This window comes from Oncorhynchus kisutch, linkage group LG2, assembly GCF_002021735.2.
Source record: "Oncorhynchus kisutch isolate 150728-3 linkage group LG2, Okis_V2, whole genome shotgun sequence".
Classification (NCBI taxonomy): Eukaryota; Metazoa; Chordata; class Actinopteri; order Salmoniformes; family Salmonidae; genus Oncorhynchus; species Oncorhynchus kisutch.
The window spans coordinates 50,487,008-50,509,526 of NC_034175.2; the positions used below are offsets into that span (position 1 = coordinate 50,487,008).

The window sequence follows — 22,519 nt, forward strand, 5'->3', positions numbered from 1 at the left end:
ATGATTTTCTATGGTTAACCCTTTCGTTTGTTAACCACCTCAGATGACTTCAACACGTTGCATTGACACAGATAACAGACACACATCCATGTTTGCCAGGCAGGGCAACAACAGTCATTATAAACTGGGTTGTTCGAGCCCTGAATCCTGATTGGCTGACAGCCGTTGTACGGGTCCAGGTTTTGTCATACCATGGTATACGATCTGATATACCACGGCTGTCAGCCAATCAGGATTCAGGGCTCGAACAACCCAGTTTATAATGACTGTTGTTGCCCTGCCTGGCAAACATGGATGTGTGTCTGTTATCTGTGTCAATGCAACGTGTTGAAGTCATCTGAGGTGGTTAACAAACGAAAGGGTTAACCATAGAAAATCATAGAGGCCTCTAGTAGCCAAAAGGCTATTTTAGCATGGGCAGTGCCATTGAGGGCTTCCACCGTGCTTCCGCCATTTTAAAGTAGTAAGCTGTGTGGTGTTCCTATTGGTTGTAGCCTCAACAGCGACTCCGATGCTGTCACAGGCGCTATAATGGCATCGTAATGGAGACGACTCCTCTGTCTATCTCTATGGGGTTAACGAATGGGCGGAGACTAGCGGCTGGATTTGCAACTATAGAGACTGATTAAAACACACATTTGCTAGGGAAAAACTATTCTAATAAAGTGAAATTCTATTCTACATTTAGACCGAACTTCTACTTTCAACTAATTTTGACTGGCAATTATTGCACAAAAATAAGGGCTTATAACCATTTGAAAAGTTATGGAAAACAATAACCAATGGTGTCAGTTATGAGTGAACTCCGGACATCATGGTAAACTGGCTCTGCATAACTACTTTCAAAAATCACAGCTTTTGACTCCTTAAACCCAACATTGCAAAATATTGTTTTCCTCCTGTTGTGCGGAATTCTTCAGAAGGACAATGAATTGTAATGTTTGTTTGGAGGTCGCGTTTACATTATGAGGCCGATTAGCTTTGCTGGAGTTCAAATGGACAAAGAGAATGGTTCACTAGTCTTCACCGACCGAGCAGACAGAACCTGGATCTAAAGTGAGGTTCGACTGCCGACTTCAGTGCCATAACTTCACAAACATAGACTTTTGAATATCGGACCCACTACGAGGAAATTATGTGGAGCCCGTGGCAGTTGGTGTACCGTACAGCCTTCGGCTGCATGGTTCTGGAAATATTTATTCACAATGTTGCACAAGGTAAGAACGTTTTTTCTTCTTGAAACTGAGGAGCAAAACATTATTCTCGAAACGTGTTCTAAATGGCCTATACTGGCTGTAATCCACGGGAAAGTGTTCTAGAAGACTAGTTTTCATATGCAGTCGCTTGTTATAGTGTATTAAAAGTGGGACAATCGTTATAGTAGCCGTGAAAATCATGCAACAATGTTGCCATACACACTCGATTGTTTCCCTGTGAAAACTAAATAGTCTGTTGTGGTTGTCACTCTTTCAAATGTTTGACACGTTGCATTGAAGTGTAAATTCATGTTTGAATAATAAAGGCTATTTCTAAACCAACATCTTCGATCATATACCTTTAAATCGATTTAAGCACTATGTTTCACGCTGACGTGGAAGAAATGATCTAAATTGTAATTGCCATATTCCACCTGCGCTTGAATAAGAAAAATACTAAATATGTGTGTATTACATGTCTGTTCACGTGAGTTTGATTGTCTGTAAATCTAATGTAATGAACGATCAACACTGTTCCAGAGATTCTGTTTGGTTACTTTTACTACTTTCTCATTAGGACTCAATGTTTGTATGAGTGGCAGCGCTACATCCTGTGAAGAATGCCTCCTCATCTCTCCGAGCTGCGCCTGGTGCGCGCAAGAGGTAGGGCATGTGCCTCACTCCTCCAGTGTTAGGTTTACAATGCACCACTGTGGTGGTGAGATTAGTAATACTCTCACAAAATGTCTAAATGTGACATACTGAACCCAATAGTTGTCTTAGTGTGAGGTGAGGACTCTCATACTGCTGTGTAGTGTTTCGAGTTCACATGCAAAACGAAAAGCCATCATCACTCCTGAGCATGTTTGAGCCAACAGGATGTAAGAGTGCACCTGTGCAGTTCTGGAAATTTGTTCTCTGTACATAGTGGATTGTCTACACCTGCTTTCAGACCTACAATTGTCTCACAGAACTAAAAGAAAAATTTAGAAGATTACCCCTATCCTTTAATTTCGCTTACCAATACTCAACTGAAGCGGAGAGGCAGGGCTGAGAGGCAGACAAGTGTGTACTCTAGCTTTTACATTGCATGACAGGTGTCATTAGTTTGTTCTTTCCTCAGGAGTTTGGCAGGGCGAGGACCCTGACGTCACGGTGTGACTTGAGTCAGAACCTGCAGAAGAGAGGCTGTGAGGCCCATAACATAGAGAGTCCTAGTAGCACAACCATGGTAGTGAAGAGCGAACCCCTCAGCTCCAAAGGCTCCGGGCCGACCCAGTATGATGTCATCCAGATCATGCCCCAGAAGATCTCCCTGAATCTTAGACCAGGTAAGCCCAGTCCTAGCCTAGTGATCCAGTCTTTTTGTGCCATGTAGGCCTATGTCATGTATGAGACCAGGCAAGCACAGAGAATCAACCCTCTCAGAGCACAATGTGACAGGGTTTGAGCACAAAGGTAACAGGGTTTGAACCAAAGGTTGGAGAGACATGAGCTGTATATGGAACACTGTTTACACTGTTTACTGAACAAAAATATAGAAACGCAACATGTACAGTTCCTATTAGGAAATCAGTAAATTGAAATACATTTATTAGGTCCTAATGGTTTTCACATGACTGGGCACGGGCGCAGACATGGTGGGCCTGGGAAGGCATAGGCCCACCCACTTAGGAGCCAGACTGGGATGCTGGCCCAGCCGATCAGAACAAGTTCCCCCCACAAACAAGGGCGTTATATAATAGATTGAAATACTCCTCAGTTTCCATCAGATGTCCGGATGGCTGGTGTCAGACGATCCCGCAGGTGAAGAAGCCGGATGTGGAGGTCCGGGCTGGCGTGGTTACACATGATCTGCGGTTGTGAGACCGGTTGGACAGACTGCCAAATTCTCTAAAACGGCATTGGTAGAGAAATTAACATTTTAAATTATCTGACAACACTTCTGGTGGACATTCCTGCAGTCAGCATTCCGACTGCACGCTCCCTCAACTTGAGACAACTGGTGGCATTGTGTTGTGTGACAAACTGCACATTTTAGAGTGGCCTTTTATTTTCCCAGCACAAGGTGCACCTGTGTAAGTGTTCATGCTGTATAATCAGCTTCTTGATATGGGTTGGGTTATATTGGCAAGGAGAACTACTCACTAACAGGGAGGTAAAGACATTGTGCACGCAATTTGAGAGAAATAAGCTTTTTGTGCGTATGGAACAGTGTCGATTTTAGCATGTAAATCTTGGTGGGGCAAAATAATATAAGTGGAATGCATGGCCAGCAAAGCCACAACACTAAACAATACATGAATTGCACTATAACGGTGACAAAAGGTGCCCACAAACTGTTAAAGGCCTACATAAAGCTGTCCCAACATCTTACGACTGCACACCTGGCTATCTGCAGAGCCTTGTCTGGCAACGAAACAGTTTAATTCAGCCTAATTTACTGCCAAACTATGGCATAAGGGGACAACGAGCGCATGAGGCAATCCTTAATTTCGACTAAGACATTAATGAGCGAGAGATACTGACTACGTCATCCTAACTATTTGTTTAGCACTTTGAAATGTACAGCAACAGAATTCAGAACATGGGCCGTTCTTAGTGTTCTCCTTGTACACCAAGTTAGAACCGTAGGATAAATATAGAGGGCATATAAGCAGACAATGAAAGCTCTTACAATATTCAATGATTACATTTCTCTAAAAACCGGTTATAGGCTACATGTCAGAACAGTAGGCGAAATTAAGTGGGTTAAATAGAACAAATTATTAGGGTGACGCACATGTGCTACTAACATCTTACTACACAACATACGCTAGTATTACTTTCTTAACTGCACTGTACATATCTCCCTGGCATATTACATAATTTAGGCAGCAGCATACAATACATTTCTGGACTCCCTTGTGCTGTGCTCACTTGAAATGGAAGGTGGTGCGGCGGTCCTTCGTGGGCAAATTTTGTCATCGTAGTCTGGCATTCTCTGTATTTATGGTGCTTTCAAAACAAGGTTGATTCATGATGACGTCATTGATCTCCGGTCTTATCTCTAGAAAGACGCCGGCTTTACAATTCAAAGTTGGATGAAAGTTCAAAACGTATTTCCCAGTCGTAGTTTCTTTATCCCGAGTTCCCAGTTGTCTTGAACTAACTAAGTCAGATTTTGCCGTTCCAAGTAAACAGTTGTTTTGAGTGCTGCACAAATCATGCTTCATTGACAGCATGGCCGATGTTGAAAGTTTATCATTTTAAACTTGGAAAAGTGCCCCTTAATCCCAGATGTGGGACCACACAGCCACTGAATAGCAGGCTAGTGATTGCTTTGCAATGCTTGCAGTTAGCCACTGTCATTGATTCCTTCCAAAGCACTCATTGTTGAATTTGCGATTTCCAACTTGTTTTGTAATGTTTATGTCCAATGGCCGATGAGCACTATGTTTTATCTATAATTTCTCTTCATTATTTATCTTCATATGACAAGGATTAAAAACGTTTGCCAGTAGATTTTCGACTTGATTTATGATGACTGCTAGCTAAGATTTTGAAAGTATGATGATGACATGATTAGTCCAATCAAAGCTACTGTAGATGTCATTTTATCTGTGGCAAATAACCTTATTTAAAAAATAAATACAAAATTACCACATTTATTTAACCAGGTAGACCAGTTGAGAACAAGTTCTCACCTTGAGCCTTCTTGGATGGGCACTTCTTATGTAACTCTATGCCTGCACACAGAGGGATAACATTTTCTAGCTCTACCCTCAGACTTGGCGGTGACGTAGTGTCCCCCCCCCCCAAACTGATATGTGACATGTGTTAATGCCAGAATAACAGGCAATAAACATGTATTTTTTAATAACAAGGCAAGTCTCAAATGACAGGTTGCCACTGGTTTGAAACCTTTATCGGATCTTTTATTTCAGCTCATGAAATATGGGACCGACACTGTACATGTTGCGTTTATATTTCTGTTCAGTATAATTGGGGGAAAAACCACTTTTCTTAGAAAATATTAAGTCAACCCACTGTACAGGGAAAATGTAGGATGCTGTTTGATTTGTAAACCTATCAAAGCAATGGCACAAATCAATCAATTTCCCCCTCCCGCTAGGTGACCAGACCTCATTCGAAGTGCAGGTGCGTCAGGTGGAGGACTACCCTGTTGACCTGTACTACCTGATGGACCTGTCTCTGTCCATGAAGGATGACCTGGACACCATCAGGAACCTGGGCACCAAGCTGGCTGACGAGATGAGGAAACTCACCTCAAACTTCAGACTAGGCTTTGGCTCCTTCGTAGACAAGAACATGTCACCATTCTCTTACACAGCCACCAAGTACCAGGACAACCCCTGCAATGGTGAGAACTGAGGAAGGGCATTGTTACTGACTGCAAGAGCACGACCATGTGTTTTCGGTTGATTTGGGAATCCAATAGGGAGTGCAGCTGAAATCATTTGGGTTCATGTTGGGATTTTGTGGATTTCATCTAGGATCAAGTGTAATATCAATATTTTAGTATATATATCAAGGTGCTGTATTTCTACTAAAATGGAAGTGAGGGCACTTTGCTTAGAATGTCTTCCTCTAAAACTAGAGTAGTAGTGTGAGAGAGGGAACGACTGTATCACTGTGTCAGTTCACTAACCATTTTATATCTTCTTATACCATTCACACTTCAGGATCATTTTTCTGTGAAAGTGGTAATTGACCCTGTCCTGTCCACTCTGTTACAGTGGGGTCTGAAATGATTGACACCCTTAATGAGGATTAGAAAAATGACTGTATACAATAATTATTCAAATACTGAGCTGTAGAGAAAGAGACTGAAAAGAAAAAAAGATGACCTCTTAAACAAAGGTAGGAGTAAAAATGGACACCCCTGTTTTCAATACCTTTCTTTCTTTTATTTATTTAACTAGGCAAGTTTTAAGAACAAATTGTTATTTACAATGACGGCCTAGCAAAAGGCTTCCTGGGCCTGGTATTTACATTTTTGTAAATATTTTATAATAATTGTGTGTGTATATGTATGACAAACACACATCACAGCAAGAGAGACAACACTACATAAAGAGAGACCTAAGACTACAACATAGCAAGGCAGCAACACATGACAACACAGCATGGTAGCGGTACAAACATTTATTGGGCACAGACAACAGCACAAAGGGAAAGATACAACAATACATCACACAAAGCAGCTACAACTATCAGTAAGAGTGTCCATGATTGAGTCTTTGAATGAAGACTGTCCAGTTTGAGTGTTTGCACTCGTTCAAGTCGCTAGCTGCAGCGAACAATGCCTCACCCTGCGAAGATAACTGTACTGAGCCTTTTTCTAAAATGTTTTCTGAGTTGAAGAACACATCGGGTTTGTTTTTTTGGACTGCCGCCTTCAATTCAAGCTCTATTTTCATGTCATCTGACCATATATCCTGGTACTAGGTAAAGTTCATGATGCCATTAACCAATCCAAGTGCCAATGCCATTTAGCAAACTTCAGGGCGATTACATTTGTTTGATGACATGAGAATAGAGCTCTTTGGCAACGCACACCAGTGGTGGGTCTGGCATCAAAATGAGAATAGAGCTCTTTGGCAAAGCACACCTGTGGTGGGTCTGGCATCAAAATGAGAATGTGGATCTTTGATGTTATGGGGATATTTAGCTTCCGCTGGAGTGAGGCCCTTGTTAAGGTTAATGGCATCATGAACTTTACCCAGTACCAGGGTATTTTAGCCAAAAACCTGCTCACCTCTGCCTGGATGCTGAAACTTGAAAATGCAAGTTGATCTTCCAGCAAGACAATAACACTAAGCACACACAATATCAACATTTTGCAATGGCCATCTCGGTGTCTGGACTTGAAACCCATTGAAAAGCTGTGGTTTGAATTGAGGGATGTCCATAAGTGCAGATGAAGGATATCAAATATATAGAATGATGCTGTATGGAGGAATGATCTAACATCCCTCCCAATGTGTTCTCCAACTCATTAAACATTTTAGAAAAATGCTCAGCAAGGTGAGGTATTGACAACAGGGGTGTCAATTTTGACCCCTAGCTTTTTGGAGGAAATAAATAGTACTTGTTAAGCAAAATCTTTCTCTAAGCAATTGTATTAGTATAATCTAATTTCCAAATGTTTTGAGCATACACTATAGCTCAGTATTTGAATTATATACAGTCATTTTTGTTAATCTTTATCAAGTGATGCTGAGGCTTGCTGTGGATGATGATGATGATGATGATGATGATGGCAGGCTGAAAGGGAACAGAATAGAACATAGAGGTTGAAAGCAGCCGCCCACACATCACACACCACATTTGCCCTGGAGGTGAGATTACGCCGCACTTACTTAGTGCCATCATCACGCATCACTGCCCAACTAGGTTATGCCCTGGGTCCTGTGTGTGGACTGTGTGTCAGTCAAAGAGGCAGTACTGCAGGAAAATGTTAGGGGCAGAGGACAGATCATGCCGTTTGGGCCTCTCGTCCTTAACACACCTCTGCCCTTGCCAAAACCATCAAATGCCCCAAATGATATGGGTTTCCTCCAGGATGAATTGCGTGTTAGAATGTCACTGAGGTCTTCCTCTTGAGGAAACTGCATTATACCATGTTAAATGTAGCCAGTATTTGAAATAGTTTGCCTGGATGAGAGCCTGTGTGGGGGTGCCAAATGTGCAGGGTTTGCACTATTTCATTGGTTCCACTGTGCCAGACAAGCTCAATCAAACACAAATCAATACTATTTTAACCCAGGTCTGTTACATACATAGCATAATTTATTTTAAAAGTTCCCTCTCCACAGATACAAGCTGTTCCCCAACTGTGTCCCTTCCTTTGGGTTCCGCCACCTCCTCTCCCTGACGGACAAGGTGGATCGCTTCAACGAGGAGGTGCAGAAACAGATGGTGTCTCGCAACAGGGACGCTCCGGAGGGAGGCTTCGACGCCATCCTGCAGGCTGCCGTCTGTAAGGTGAGCTGAGGCCGGGGTGTGATTAATGGGATGTGACCGGCTGGCATGCCAACCTATAACCCTGACCCTAACCTTAATCTTAAACCTTAATCCTAACCAATCAGAACCAGGTTTTCTGTCAGTCAAGTCCCTTTAGGTTTTCTACTGTGAGCTGTCAGTCAGGTAGACATGATGGATTGAGGCCCTGGTCGTGTTCATTAGCACACACAATGGAATACGAAAATGAGCATTTATTACTGAGTAGGTGTAGGTAGTCCCTCCCTGGTCTGATTGTCGTCCCCCCCCCCCATTTTGTGCTTAATGAACACAAGTCACAATTGAGACTTGGGGTTAATTGAGTCTGTTAATTCAAAGCACCTGTTGGTTGAACAGGATGTCTAGTCTGGTGCAGCTGACAAGAAGCCCACTCACTAATAGAAACAGGCCCGGTCATATCACAGTTTATATCACAGAGAATGACTCCCTCCCTCCCAACTCTACCATGCGATTTGTTGTAACAGAAACTTGGATCGGGCAGTCTGTTTTGCACATCAAATGGGCATGGTTGCATGACTGTCGTACATAGTGAACTAACTACCACTCCAGACAAAACGCATTTGAAGCATGGCAGCTCTGTTTAATGTCTCTAGCATTCCAGCATGTTATTCAAAAAGGGCCCCGTATGCCAACTGCCAACCCACATCTCTTTCTATTGTGTACTGTGGCACATAATATTTCTATTTATTTTACCAGGTAAGTTGACTGAGAACACGTTCTCATTTACAGCAACGACCTGGGGAATAGTTACAGGGGAGAGGAGGGGGATGAATGAGCCAATTGTAAGCTGGGGATGATTAGGTGACCATGATGGTATGAGGTACAGTTTGGGAATATACTGGGCTGGGCATCACAAATGGATGCCTTTTTATGTCTAAACATGGGTGAAAGGTCAGGTGTGTTTAGTGTTATGCTATTACTCAGCACTATGTTAACTTTGCTGTTACACTTTTTCTGACCTCTGCTTTCCATTGATAATGACCTTGTTCTGGATATAACAACTGCTACTCTCCTTGTTGATGTATGTGGTTGTCAAGCTTGTGGAAAGTGATAGTTTCCTTTCCTCGTAATAATAATAATAATGATGAAGTGATAGTGTTTTATAGGGGCAGGAACTACTCTTTACAGCTAGTAGTGCAGAGCGATTAGTGCATTTTGAGGTCGGTTTCGGTTAGACATTAAATGCATTATGTGGGTTGAATGCTGTAACACAGAATTTTTTTTTTGTCCCATGATGGTTGTGACTGCCCATTGCTGCTTATCACTTATTAACCATAATTTATTCACAATACTTTAAATCAAATATTTATTTTATTTGATGACCAAGTATGACCAAGTATTTGCTGCTTATCACTTATTAACCATAATTTATTCACAATACTTTAAATCAAATATTTATTTTATTTGATGACCAAGTAATCTCTTCTCTGTACAGGTGTTGTCTATGCTCTCTGACAAAATCACTATTTTAGTAGTTCTTCAATGTAAATAAGGCATACTTTTCTGACTGCTGAATACCAACTATCAATCACTTAGACAACACCTGTACATGTATTTTCAGGTGTGCTTTCTATCCCTCTTGCATGTTCTCACTTCTCTCTGTTTCAGTCAACGAGGTAGGTCTCCTTGTCTGCTCCATACATACCGAGACCGGACAAGTAAGCGTGTGCGCAATGGATTATAGTCATTGCAGTTAATTACCACGTTTTCTGCGCTAAACTATGTACAATATTGGCCTGTTGGCAACTACAACTCCCTACTACATAGAAAAAATATATAAACACAACATGCAAAAATTTCAAAAATTTTACTGAGCTTAGTTAATATAAGGAAATCAGTCTATTGAAATGAATTCATAAGGCACTAATCTATGGATTTCACATGACTGGGAATACAGATAGATGTTGGTCAAAGATACCTTAAAAATAAAAGGTAGGTGTCACGCCCTGACCATAGAGAGCCCTTGGTTCTCTATGGTGTGATCTAGTATATTTATTTCTATGTTGGTGCTAATGTGGTTCCCAATTAGAGGCAGCTGTTTATCAAATCAAATCAAATTTATTTATATAGCCCTTCGTACATCAGCTGATATCTCAAAGTGCTGTACAGAAACCCAGCCTAAAACCCCAAACAGCAAGCAATGCAGGTGTAGAAGCACGGTGGCTAGGAAAAACTCCCTAGAAAGGCCAATACCTAGGAAGAAACCTAGAGAGGAACCAGGCTATGTGGGGTGGCCAGTCCTCTTCTGTCTGTGCCGGGTGGAGATTATAACAGAACATGGCCAAGATGTTCAAATGTTCATAAATGACCAGCATGGTCGAATAATAATAAGGCAGAACAGTTGAAACTGGAGCAGCAGCACAGTCAGGTGGAAGTTGAAACTGGAGCAGCAGCATGGCCAGGTGGACTGGGGACAGCAAGGAGTCATCATGTCAGGTAGTCCTGGGGCATGGTCCTAGGGCTCAGGTCAGTTGAAACTGGAACAGCAGCATGGCCAGGTGGACTGGGGACAGCAAGGAGTCATCATGTCAGGTAGTCCTGGGGCATGGTCCTAGGGCTCAGGTCCTCCGAGAGAGAGAAAGAAAGAGAGAAGGAGAGAATTAGAGAACGCACACTTAGATTCACACAGGACACCGAATAGGACAGGAGAAGTACTCCAGATATAACAAACTGACCCCAGCCCCCCGACACATAAACTACTGCAGCATAAATACTGGAGGCTGAGACAGGAGGGGTCAGGAGACACTGTGGCCCCATCCGAGGACACCCCCGGACAGGGCCAAACAGGAAGGATATAACCCCACCCACTTTGCCAAAGCACAGCCCCCACACCACTAGAGGGATATCTTCAACCACCAACCTACCATCCTGAGACAAGGCTGAGTATAGCCCACAAAGATCTCCGCCACGGCACAACCCAAGGGGGGGGCGCCAACCCAGACAGGATGACCACAACAGTCGTTGCCTCTGATTTTTATTTTATTTTATTTTAAATTTTTACCTTTATTTTACTAGGCAAGTCAGTTAAGAACAAATTCTTATTTTCAATGACGGCCTGTTCAGGGGCAGAACGACATATTTGTACCTTGTCAGCTCAGGGATTTGAACTTGCAAACTTTCGGTTACTAGCCCAACGCTCTAACCACTAGGCTACCCTGCCGCCCCGATCATATTTAGGTAGCTATTTCCCCACCTGTGTTTTGTGGGATATTGATTGTTAGTGTACTACGTCCTCATGGTCTTTGTAGTTTTGTTATTTTGTTTTGTTCGTTTCACTTAAATAAATATGTGGAACAATACTCATGCTACGCCTTGGTCCGCCCATTTCCAAGAAGGTGACAGTAGGGGAGTGGATCAGAAAACCAGTCCGTATCTGTTGTGACCACCATTTGCCTCATGCAGCAAGACACATCTCCTTCACATTGAATTGATCATGCTGTTGATTGTGGAATGTTGTCCCACTCCTCTTCAATGGCTGTGTGAAGTTGCTGGATATTAGGGGGAACTGGAATAAGCTGTCATACACGTCAATCCAGAGGATCCCAAACATGCTCAATAGGTGACAAGTCGGAGTATGCAGGCCATGGAAGAACTGGGACATTTTCAACTTCCAGGAATTGTGTGCAGATCCTTGCGACATGGAGCCATGCATTATCATCCTTCAACATGAGGTGATGGCGGCAAATGAATGGCACGACAATCATCCTCAGGAACTCGTAACTGGGTATATGTGTGTTCAAATTGCCATCAATAAAATGCAATTGTTTGTTGTCCGTAGCTTATGCCTGCCCATACAGTAACCCCACCGCCACCATGGGGCACTCTGTTCATAACGCTGACCTAAGCAAACCACTCGCCCACACGTCTGCCATTTGCCCAGTACCATTGAAACCAGGATTCATCCGTGAAGAGCACACTTCTCCAGCGTGCCAGTGGCCATCGAAGGTGAGCATTTGCCCACTGAATTTGGTTATGAAGCGAACTGCAGTCCGGTCAAGACCCTGGTGAGAACGACGAGCGCGCAGATGAGCTTCCCTGAGATGGTTTCTGACAGTTTGTGCAGAAATTCTTTGGTTGTGCATGCTCACTGTTTCGTCACCTGTCTTGGTGGCTGGTCTTAGAAGCCGGATGTGGAGGTTTTGGGCTGGCGTGGTTACACGTAGTCTGCGTTTGTGAGGCCGGTTGGACGTACTTCCAAATTCTCTAAAATGACATGAGGCGGCTTATGGTAGAGAAATGCACATTCAATTATCTGACAGCAGCTCTGGTGGACATTCCTGCAGTCAGCATGCCAAATACACGATCCCTCAAAAATTGTCATTGTGACAAAACAAACAGCAAATTTTAGTTGCTTTTATTGTCCCCAAGCACAAGGTGCACCTGTGTAATGATTATGCTGTTTAATCAGCTTCTTGATATGCCATGCCTGTCTGGTGGATGGATTATCTTGGCATAGGAGAAATGCTCACTAACGGGGATGGTAAACATTTGGGCACAAAACTTGCGAGAAATACGCTTCTTGTGCATATGGAACATTTCTGGGATCTTTTATGTCAGCTGTGTCGTGCCAAGCTCTTTTTACATTAAATATTTTACAAACACTTTTATAAAGGCTTTATAGTACTGTTATATCTTAAATCAATTTCTATCTATGATCAGTTAGAATGAACTTGTCTCTTTGTTCTTATCAAGCCTGTACTTCTGTCTTGATTTCATGGACTGATCCCCTGTGCATTTACGAAAGTACGAAAGTACAAAACTACATATGGCGGCAGGTAGCCTTAGTGGTTAAAGCATTGGGCCAGTAACGGAAGGTTGCTACATCGAATCCTCGAGCTGACAAGGTACAAATCTGTCGTTCTGCCCCTGAACAAGGCAGTTAACCCACTGTTCCTAGGCTGTCATTGTAAATAAGAATTTGTTCTTAACTGACTTGCCTAGTTAAAAACGTATAATAATAATAATTGCCTACTGTAAACTGGAGGAGACTAAAAGGCGCTTCATGGTCAATCTGCCATCTGCACTGGCCATTCAGGATTTACTGCAACGCAGACGTCAGGGCTTTAATACTACTTGCGCTTACCAGGGCAGAGCTATTGTGAAGGAAGTTGCCCCCACCTACCATCAACCAATCATGTCGATACGGAGCCCTCCACATTGTTACAGAATTTGAGAGGCGCACAGAGATGCGATACAGAGCTTGATTTAGCCTCTGCATGCCTCCGGAGGCCACATTTTACGGCTCAAGCATAAATGAGCTTTAATTTACACCTCAGTTAGGTGTCTCTAAAACTTTCAGTAAAGTGACCATATTTTCCCTTGTGCAGGAGAGGATAGGTTGGAGGAAGGAGGCCTTCCACCTGCTGGTGTTTGCCACAGACGATGTGCCTCACCTGGCCTTGGACGGTAAACTAGGAGGCCTGGTCCAGCCCCATGATGGGGAGTGCCACATGAATGAGAAGAACGAATACAGCGGCTCCACCAAGATGGTAAGACAAGGCACGGTTTCTATAGAGCTATAACATGGTTACTGAAGCACTTTAACTTTATAACATGGTTACTGTAGAGCTGTAACGTCATTGTAACATGTTTACTCTAGAGCTGTAAAGTCATTGTAACATGTTTACTCTAGAGCTGTAACGTCATTGTAACATGTTTACTCTAGAGCTGTAAAGTCATTGTAACATGTTTACTCTAGAGCTGTAAAGTCATTGTAACATGTTTACTCTAGAGCTGTAACGTCATTGTAACATGGTTACTCTAGAGCTGTAAAGTCATTGTAACATGTTTACTCTAGAGCTGTAACGTCATTGTAACATGTTTACTCTAGAGCTGTAAAGTCATTGTAACATGGTTACTCTAGAGCTGTAACGTCATTGTAACATGGTTACTCTAGAGCTGTAAAGTCATTGTAACATGGTTACTCTAGAGCTGTAAAGTCATTGTAACATGGTTACTCTAGAGCTGTAAAGTCATTGTAACATGGTTACCCTAGAGCTGTAAAGTCATTGTAACATGGTTACCCTAGAGCTGTAAAGTCATTGTAACATGGTTACCCTAGAGCTGTAAAGTCATTGTAACATGGTTACCCTAGAGCTGTAAAGTCATTGTAACATGGTTACTCTAGAGCTGTAAAGTCATTGTAACATGGTTACTCTAGAGCTGTAAAGTCATTGTAACATGGTTACTCTAGAGCTGTAAAGTCATTGTAACATGGTTACCCTAGAGCTGTAAAATCATTGTAACATGGTTACTCTAGAGCTGTAAAGTCATTGTAACATGGTTACCCTAGAGCTGTAAAGTCATTGTAACATGGTTACCCTAGAGCTGTAAAGTCATTGTAACATGGTTACCCTAGAGCTGTAAAGTCATTGTAACATGGTTACTCTAGAGCTGTAACGTCATTGTAGCATGGTTACCCTAGAGCTGTAACGTCATTGTAGCATGGTTACCCTAGAGCTGTAACGTCATTGTAGCATGGTTACCCTAGAGCTGTAACGTCATTGTAGCATGGTTACCCTAGAGCTGTAACGTCATTGTAGCATGGTTACCCTAGAGCTGTAACGTCATTGTAGCATGGTTACCCTAGAGCAGTGGTCACCAACCTTTTCTGAGTCCAGATGACTTTCGCAGTCAAAAAGCAAGCTGAGATCTACTCCTCAGAATTTTTTACATTTAACCTCACACAAACAGTTTTGTAGGAATGAGGTTTGGGCAGTAGGCCTAATACATTTTTTTTATTTTTTTTATTTTTTTTTATTTAACCTTTATTTGACCAGGTAGGCTAGTTGAGAACAAGTTCTCATTTGCAACTGCGACCTGGCCAAGATAAAGCATAGCAGTGTGAGCAGACAACAAAGAGTTACACATGGAGTAAACAATTAACAAGTCAATAACACAGTAGAAAACAAATTATCACAGCAAATAGGTTATATGATCGGCCTGCCAATATTGTTCATCAGACCATATTATATTTAAAAACTCGAGCTTTGATAACAGAATAGATCAGTTGGTTTAGCACTTGAGGCACTGTGCAGCATGAATTTAAATATGTATCTTTATTATTTTACTGGACTGATGGTACCTGCATCTGATGGTCAACAAGGTCAAATAACGATGTCAGTGTTCTTCAGGTCAAAAAGTCGGAGCTCTAGAAAGATGCCCAAATTTCTGACTTGGAATGCTTTCCTCCGGTGAGACTGATGACCAGAGAAAGGGGACACTGTCTTCCACCTGATGGTGAAACTCGAGTAGCACCGCATCTGCCTCATGCACAAATTCATGTTGTTCCTATGACCAGAGAAAGTTAAATATTCTTTCATATTAAAATCGAGACGACGAGCTTTTAATAATAATAAAATGCAATGCTATTGATACTTGGCTACTCATTTATTGCAGCTGCAGCCTGAGCGGAACTACGGAGAAGTGCCTTTTTGTAATAGTTTTGAATAAAAACAAAACAAACAAATATATAGATTTAAAAACAGCAGCTCTTTGCTGTATTCGTTGACAATCTCTCTGTGGTCATGGTTTTAATTAGTTACTAAATCTTATGTAGGCTAGTAGCCTGTTAAACTTGGCTGTGGTCAGGGTCACAGGCTTGACTACACCCCTCGCGTCGCGTGCACAAGCGTTGCAAAATAAATTTAGAAATCTATATTATTCAATTATTGCACCCACACTGCTTGCGCACGCCAACGAGGGTCTGCATTGCGAAGGGCTAAAATAGAAGTCAGTTCTATTTGTGACACAGATCGCGCTGGAAGTCCTGCCTCTTCCATCTCCTCATTGGTTTACAGAAGCAGGTACCCACTGAAAGACGAACGAGGTCGTGTTGGAAATGCAACTAATTCATGAATGTTGCCCATCACAATATAAAGTCAAGTGAAGAAAAAGCCTGGAAGGAGGAGATATGACTAGAAGTGATTCAGTTCACCGTTTTTATGTGTGGATTAGTTGTCGGAGTAGAGGACCTTGTGCATTTCAGGTAAAATTACAACTCAATGTTTATATCCCAGGACAAATTAGCTAGCAACAGCAAGCTATCTAAATAGGACAAATTAGCTGGGCAAGTGAAAGCTAGCTAGCTAAATTGCCATCAATGTTTAATGCTTTTAAACCTGTCGCCAAATTTAATGTAATTGGTTCAGAGTCTGTTTTGATATTTTAAACTGCGTGTCGTGATCGTGGTTGGTGTGGGGGGGAGAAAACGTATGCACGATGGCGCATGCGTGCAGCCAGTTTGGGTTCGTGTCATGGAAGCTCTGTAGCCATGGTGATTTGAGCTATCTGACGGGCAGCAGAGTAGGTGCACTCGATTTAGTCACAGATTTGCCGGTCCGCCGGGTAGGCGGAGTTTGTCTCATGGGAACACTTTGCTTACCCGGTGCGCAGGACTTTTGAATCAAGTGCACCTACTGGCAACAGCTCAACACGATTTAAAAAGGAGTGTAAGCCTTTACCGTTCGTTGGCTTTTCTACAGAAGTATTTGGTGATCGACTTGTCGACCGCGATCGACCGGTTTGGCGACCACTGTTCTAGAGTAACCATGTTACAATGATGTTATATCTCTAGAGCAGGAGTCGCCAACCAGTCCATCTCGGTCGACAAGATGATCTTGGAAGCATTCCAAGTCGATCGCGAGGAGTTTTCAAAATCAGAGGGGGAAAAAAAATCAAATGTCAATGTTTTATTATTTATGAATTGAATTTAAAATGTGCCATGTGTGAGCCCTGTGTGTAGTTATGGTGATCGAGGTGCGGGGGAGGGGTATATCTGGCCAATCTAATACATTTTCTAGGTTTGATGTCTGTCAAATTAAATCCCTGACTCCTGCCTTAGCTCAGGCACTTGTTGTTATGCTATCAAGCTAACGAAAAGCAAACTAACGAAACGATGGCGGAGGCACAAGGGGGGAAAAGCAAAAAACGTCTAATTTTCATTTAGAATGGGAACACGATTTTCTGTTCATTGTAGTTAAGGACAAAAGGATTTGCCTGATTTGTCACCAGGCTATAGCGCTAGCAAAAAGGGGTAACGTGGAGCTGCACCGCAACACCATCCACCCCAAGTTCAAAGAAACTTACCCGCTAAAGAGCATGCTTCGTTCAAAGAAAATTGACCAGCTCAAGTCTATTGAAAGCACAGCAGTCGCTTTTTACCAAACCGACAGCTTAAAATAAGGCTGCAACAGAGCCTTCCTTCTGTGTCAGCCATCTCTTGGCTAAACATAAACTGCTCACTGATGGAGCGCTATACAAGGAGTCAATGGCGGTTGCCGCCAAGACGTTATTCAAAGAATTCAAAAACAAAGAGGACATAAAAAAATGCTATCTGAAGTGGGACTTTATTTATTTATTTATTATTAAACACTTGGCCCAGCCACTGTGACAAGAAGGGTAGAGTCTTTATCGGATAACGTGAATCAACAAGTACTCAAGGATTTATCACAGTGCTTTTCGCTGAAATTTGATGAATCCCAGGATATGACTGCACAGCTGATTTATTTCACCAGGTAAGATCACTTGGCTACATAGCTGATGCCTGCTGGACTGTCCATTAATCACAGGTACTCCATTCTGTTTATTTTTTTATCTGTCGGCCCCAGCCGCGAACTAAGGCTCTGTGTGTCGTTAATCCGACCCTCTCTGCCTAGTCAATGCCATTTTACCTGCTGTTGTGTTAGCTGATTAGCTGTTGTTGTCTCACCTGTTGTTTTAGCTAGCTCTCCCAATCAACACCTGCGATTACTTTATGCCTCGCAGTATGTCTCTCTCAAACGTCAATAAGCCTTGTATACTGTTGTTCAGGTTAGTTATCATTGTTTTAGATACCTCCTTTGTCCCACCTCCCACACATGCAGTGACCTCACCCATTACAACCAGCATGTCCAGGCTTACCTCCGCTGTACCCGCACCCCACCATACCCCTGTCTGCGCATTATGCCCTGAATATATTCTACCATGCCCAGAAATCTGCTTCTTTTATTCTTTGTCCCCAACGCTCTAGGCGACCAGTTTTGATAGCCTTTAGCCGCACCCTCATCCTACTCCTCCTCTGTTCCGCGGGTGATGTGGAGGTAAACCCAGGCCCTGCATGTCCCCAGGCACCCTCATTTGTTGACTTCTGTGATCGAAAAAGCCTTGGTTTCATGCATGTCAATATCAGAAGCCTCCTCCCTAAGTTTGTTTTACTCACTGCTTTAGCACACTCTGCCAACCCTGATGTCCTTGCTGTGTCTGAATCCTGGCTTAGGAAGGCCACCAAAAATTCGGAGATTTCCATACCCAACTATAAAATTTCCCGTCAAGATAGAACTGCCAAAGGGGGAGGAGTTGCAGTCTACTGCAGAGATAGCCTGCAAAGTAATGTCATACTTTCCAGGTCCATACCAAACAGTTCGAACTTCTAATTTAAAAAACGAATCTCTCCAGAAATAAGTCTCTCACTGTTGCCGCCTGCTACCGACACCCTCCCCCCCTCAGCTCCCAGCTGTGCCCTGGACACCATTTGTGAATTGATCGCCCCCCATCTAGCTTCAGAGTTTGTTCTGTTAGGTGACCTAAACTGGGATATGCTTAACGACCCGGCAGTCCTACAATCTAAGCTAGATGCCCTCAATCTCACACAAATCATCAACAAACCCACCAGGTACAACTCTAAATCTGTAAACAAGGGCACCCTCATAGATGTTATCCTGATCAACTGGCCCTCCAAATACACCTCCGCTGTCTTCAATCAGGATCTCGGCGATCACTGCCTCATTGCCTGTTTCCGCTACGGGTCCACAGTCAAACGACCACCCCTAATCACTGTCAAACGCTCCCTAAAACACTTCTGCGAGCAGGCCTTTCTAATCGACCTGTCCCTGGTATCCTGGAAGGATATTGACCTCATCCCGTCAGTTGAGGATGCCTGGTCATTCTTTAAAAGTAACTTCCTCACCATCTTAGACAAGCATGCTCCGTTCAAAAAATGCAGAACTAAGAACAGATATAGCCCCTGGTTCACTCCAGACCTGACTGCCCTCGAACAGCACAAAAACATAATATAATAGTCTCCGCGATATGCAACTGTTCAGAAAAGTCAGGAACCAAGTCAGTCAGGAACGCAAAGGCCAGCTTTTTCAAGCAGAAATTTGCATCCTGTAGCTCTAACTCCAAAAAGTTCTGGGACACTGTAAAGTCCATGCAGAACAAGAGCACCTCCTCCCAGCTGCCCACTGCACTGAGGCTAGGTAACACGGTCACCACCGATAAATCCGTGAACCCCCCCCCCCGCAGCTACTCGCCCAAGCCTCCCCAGCTTCTCCTTTACCCAAATCCAGATAGCAGATGTTCTGAAAGAGCTGCAAAACCTGGACCCGTACAAATCAACTGGGCTTGACAATCTGGACCCTCTATTTCTGAAACTATCCGCCGCCATTGTCGCAACCCCTATTACCAGCCTGTTCAACCTCTCTTTCATATCGTCTGAGATCCCCAAGGACTGGGAAGCTGCCGCAGTCATCCCCCTCTTCAAAGGGGGAGACACCCTGGACCCAAACTGTTACAGACCTATATCCATCCTGCCCTGCCTATCTAAGGTCTTCGAAAGCCAAGTCAACAAACAGATCACTGACCATCTCGAAACCCACCGTACCTTCTCCGCTGTGCAATCTGGTTTCCGAGCCGGTCACGGGTGCACCTCAGCCACGCTCAAGGTACAACATCACCACCCAGGATGGTTCCGACCTAGAATATGTGGACATCTATAAGTACCCAGGTGTCTGGCTAGACTGTAAACTCTCCTTCCAGACTCAAACATATCAAACATCAAACAAAATCAAATCTAGAATCGGCTTTCTATTTCGCAACAAAGCCTCCTTCACTCACGCTGCCAAACTTACCCTAGTAAAACTGACTATCCTACCGATCCTCGACTTCGGCGACGTCATCTATAAAATGGCTTTCAATACTCTACTCAGCAAACTGGATGCAGTTTATCACAGTGCCATCCGTTTTGTTACTAAAGCACCTTATACCACCCACCACTGCGACCTGTATGCTCTAGTCGGCTGGCCCTCGCTACATATTCGTCGCCAGACCCACTGGCTCCAGGTCATCTACAAGTCCATGCTAGGTAAAGCTCCGCCTTATCTCAGTTCACTGGTCACGATGGCAACACCCACCCGTAGCACGCACTCCAGCAGGTGTATCTCACTGATCATCCCTAAAGCCAACACCTCATTTGGCCGCTTTTCCTTCCAGTTCTCTGCTGCCTGTGACTGGAACGAATGGCAAAAATCATTGAAGTTGGAGACTTATCTCCCTCACCAACTTCAAACATCTGCTATCTGAGCAGCTAACCAATCGCTGCAGCTGTACATAGTCCATCGGTAAATAGCCCACCCAATTTACCTACCTCATCCCCATACTGTTTTTATTTATTTACTTTTCTGCTCTTTTGCACACCAGTATCTCTACCTGCACATGACCACCTGATCATGTATCACTCCAGTGTTAATCTGCTAAATTGTAATTATTTGCCTACCTCCTCATGCCTTTTGCACACAATGTATATAGACTTTTTCTTTTTTCTACTGTGTTATTGACTTGTTTATTGTTTACTCCATGTGTAACTCTGTGTTGCTGTCTGTTCACACTGCTATGCTTTATCTTGGCCAGGTCGCATTTGTAAATGAGAACTTGTTCTCAACTAGCCTACCTGGTTAAATAGAAGTGAAATTAAAAACAGTAAAAAAATAAAAGCTGCAGCGACCGGTTAGCTGCTCAGATTGCTGATGTTTAAAGTTAGTGAGGGAAATATAAGTCTACAGCTTCAGCGATTTTTGTAATTCGTTCCAGTCACTAGCAGAGGCGCATGACTCGAAAAGTAGCGTCAGTTTGTCTTCCTGTGTTGAACAGATAGTCCTGTCTTCAATTTGATTGATTATTAATGCTTAAAAAATATCTAAAGTTGTATTACAAAAGTAGTCTGAAATGTTTTGGCAAAGTTTACAGGTAACTTTTGAGATATTTTGTAGTGACGTTGCGCAAATTGGAAGCTGTGTTTTTCTGGATCAAGCGCGCCAAATAAATTTACATTTTGGATATATATCGACAGAATTAATCGAACAAAAGGAGCATTTGTGATGTTTATGGGACATATTGGAGTGCCAACAAAAGAAGCTCGTCAAAGGTAAGGCATGTTTTATATTTTATTTCTACGTTTTGTGTTGCGCCTGCAGGGTTGAAATATGCTACTCTTTGTTTACTGTTGTGCTATCATCAGATAATAGCATCTTATGCTTTCGCCGAAAAGCCTTTTTGAAATCTGACATGTTGGCTGGATTCACAACGTGTAGCTTTAATTTGATACATGTGTGATTTTATGAAAGTTTGATTTTTATAGTATTTAATTTGAATTTGGCACTCTGCATTTGGCTATTGGCCAAGTGGGACGCAAGCGTCCCGCCTATCCCAGGGAGGTTTCTTAAAATCAATACATAAGTATATTTTTTTAAACCTGCATATTTTGTTAATATTGCCTGCTAACATGAATTTATTTTAACTAGGGAAATTGTGTCACTTCTCTTGCATTCTGGCAAGTCTCGATATATGCAGCAGTTTGGGCCACCTGGCTCATGGTGAACTGTGTGAAGACCATTTATTCCTAACAAAGACAGTAATTAATTTGCCATAACTGTGACAACATTGAAGGTTGTGCAATGTAACAGCAATATTTAGACTTAGGTTTGCCACCCGTTAGATAAAATATGGAACGGTTCCATTTTTCACTGAAAGAATAAACTTTTTATTTTCGAAATGATAGTTTCCGGATTTGACCATATTAATGACCTAAGGCTCGTATTGCTGTGTGTTATTATATTATAATTAAGTCTATGATTTGATAGAGCAGTCTGACTGAGTGGTGGTAGGCAGCAGCAGGCTCGTATGCATTCATTCAAACAGCACTTCCCTGCATTTGCCAGCAGCTCTTCGATGTGCTTCAAGCACTGCGTTGTTTATGACTTCAAGCCTATCAACTCCCGAGATTACGCTGGCAATACTAAAGTACCTATTAGAACATCCAATAGCCAAGAGTATATGATATACAAATGGTATAGAGAGAAATAGTCCTATAATAACTACAACCTAAAACTTCTTCCCTGGGAATATTGAAGACTCATGTTAAAAGGAACCACCAGCTTTCCACCAGCATGTTCTGAGCAAGGAACTTAAACGTTAGCTTTGTTTACATGGCACATATTGCTCTTTTACTTTCTTCTCCAACACTTTGTTTTTGCATTATTTAA

At 42.7% G+C, this 22,519-nt stretch overlaps 1 protein-coding gene across 1 annotated transcript in view; it reads left to right on the forward strand.

Annotated features, from left to right (window-relative positions):
* The first annotated feature begins 588 nt into the window (after positions 1-588).
* The window catches only part of LOC109904443 (integrin beta-5-like), a 93,565-nt gene continuing 71,634 nt past the window's right edge, over positions 589-22,519 (forward strand). The window contains 6 exon segments of the mRNA XM_031796948.1: positions 589-1,217; positions 1,774-1,859; positions 2,320-2,527; positions 5,311-5,581; positions 8,018-8,186; positions 13,550-13,711. Coding sequence (XP_031652808.1) covers positions 1,136-1,217; positions 1,774-1,859; positions 2,320-2,527; positions 5,311-5,581; positions 8,018-8,186; positions 13,550-13,711 — 978 coding nt within the window. The 5' untranslated portion in view covers positions 589-1,135.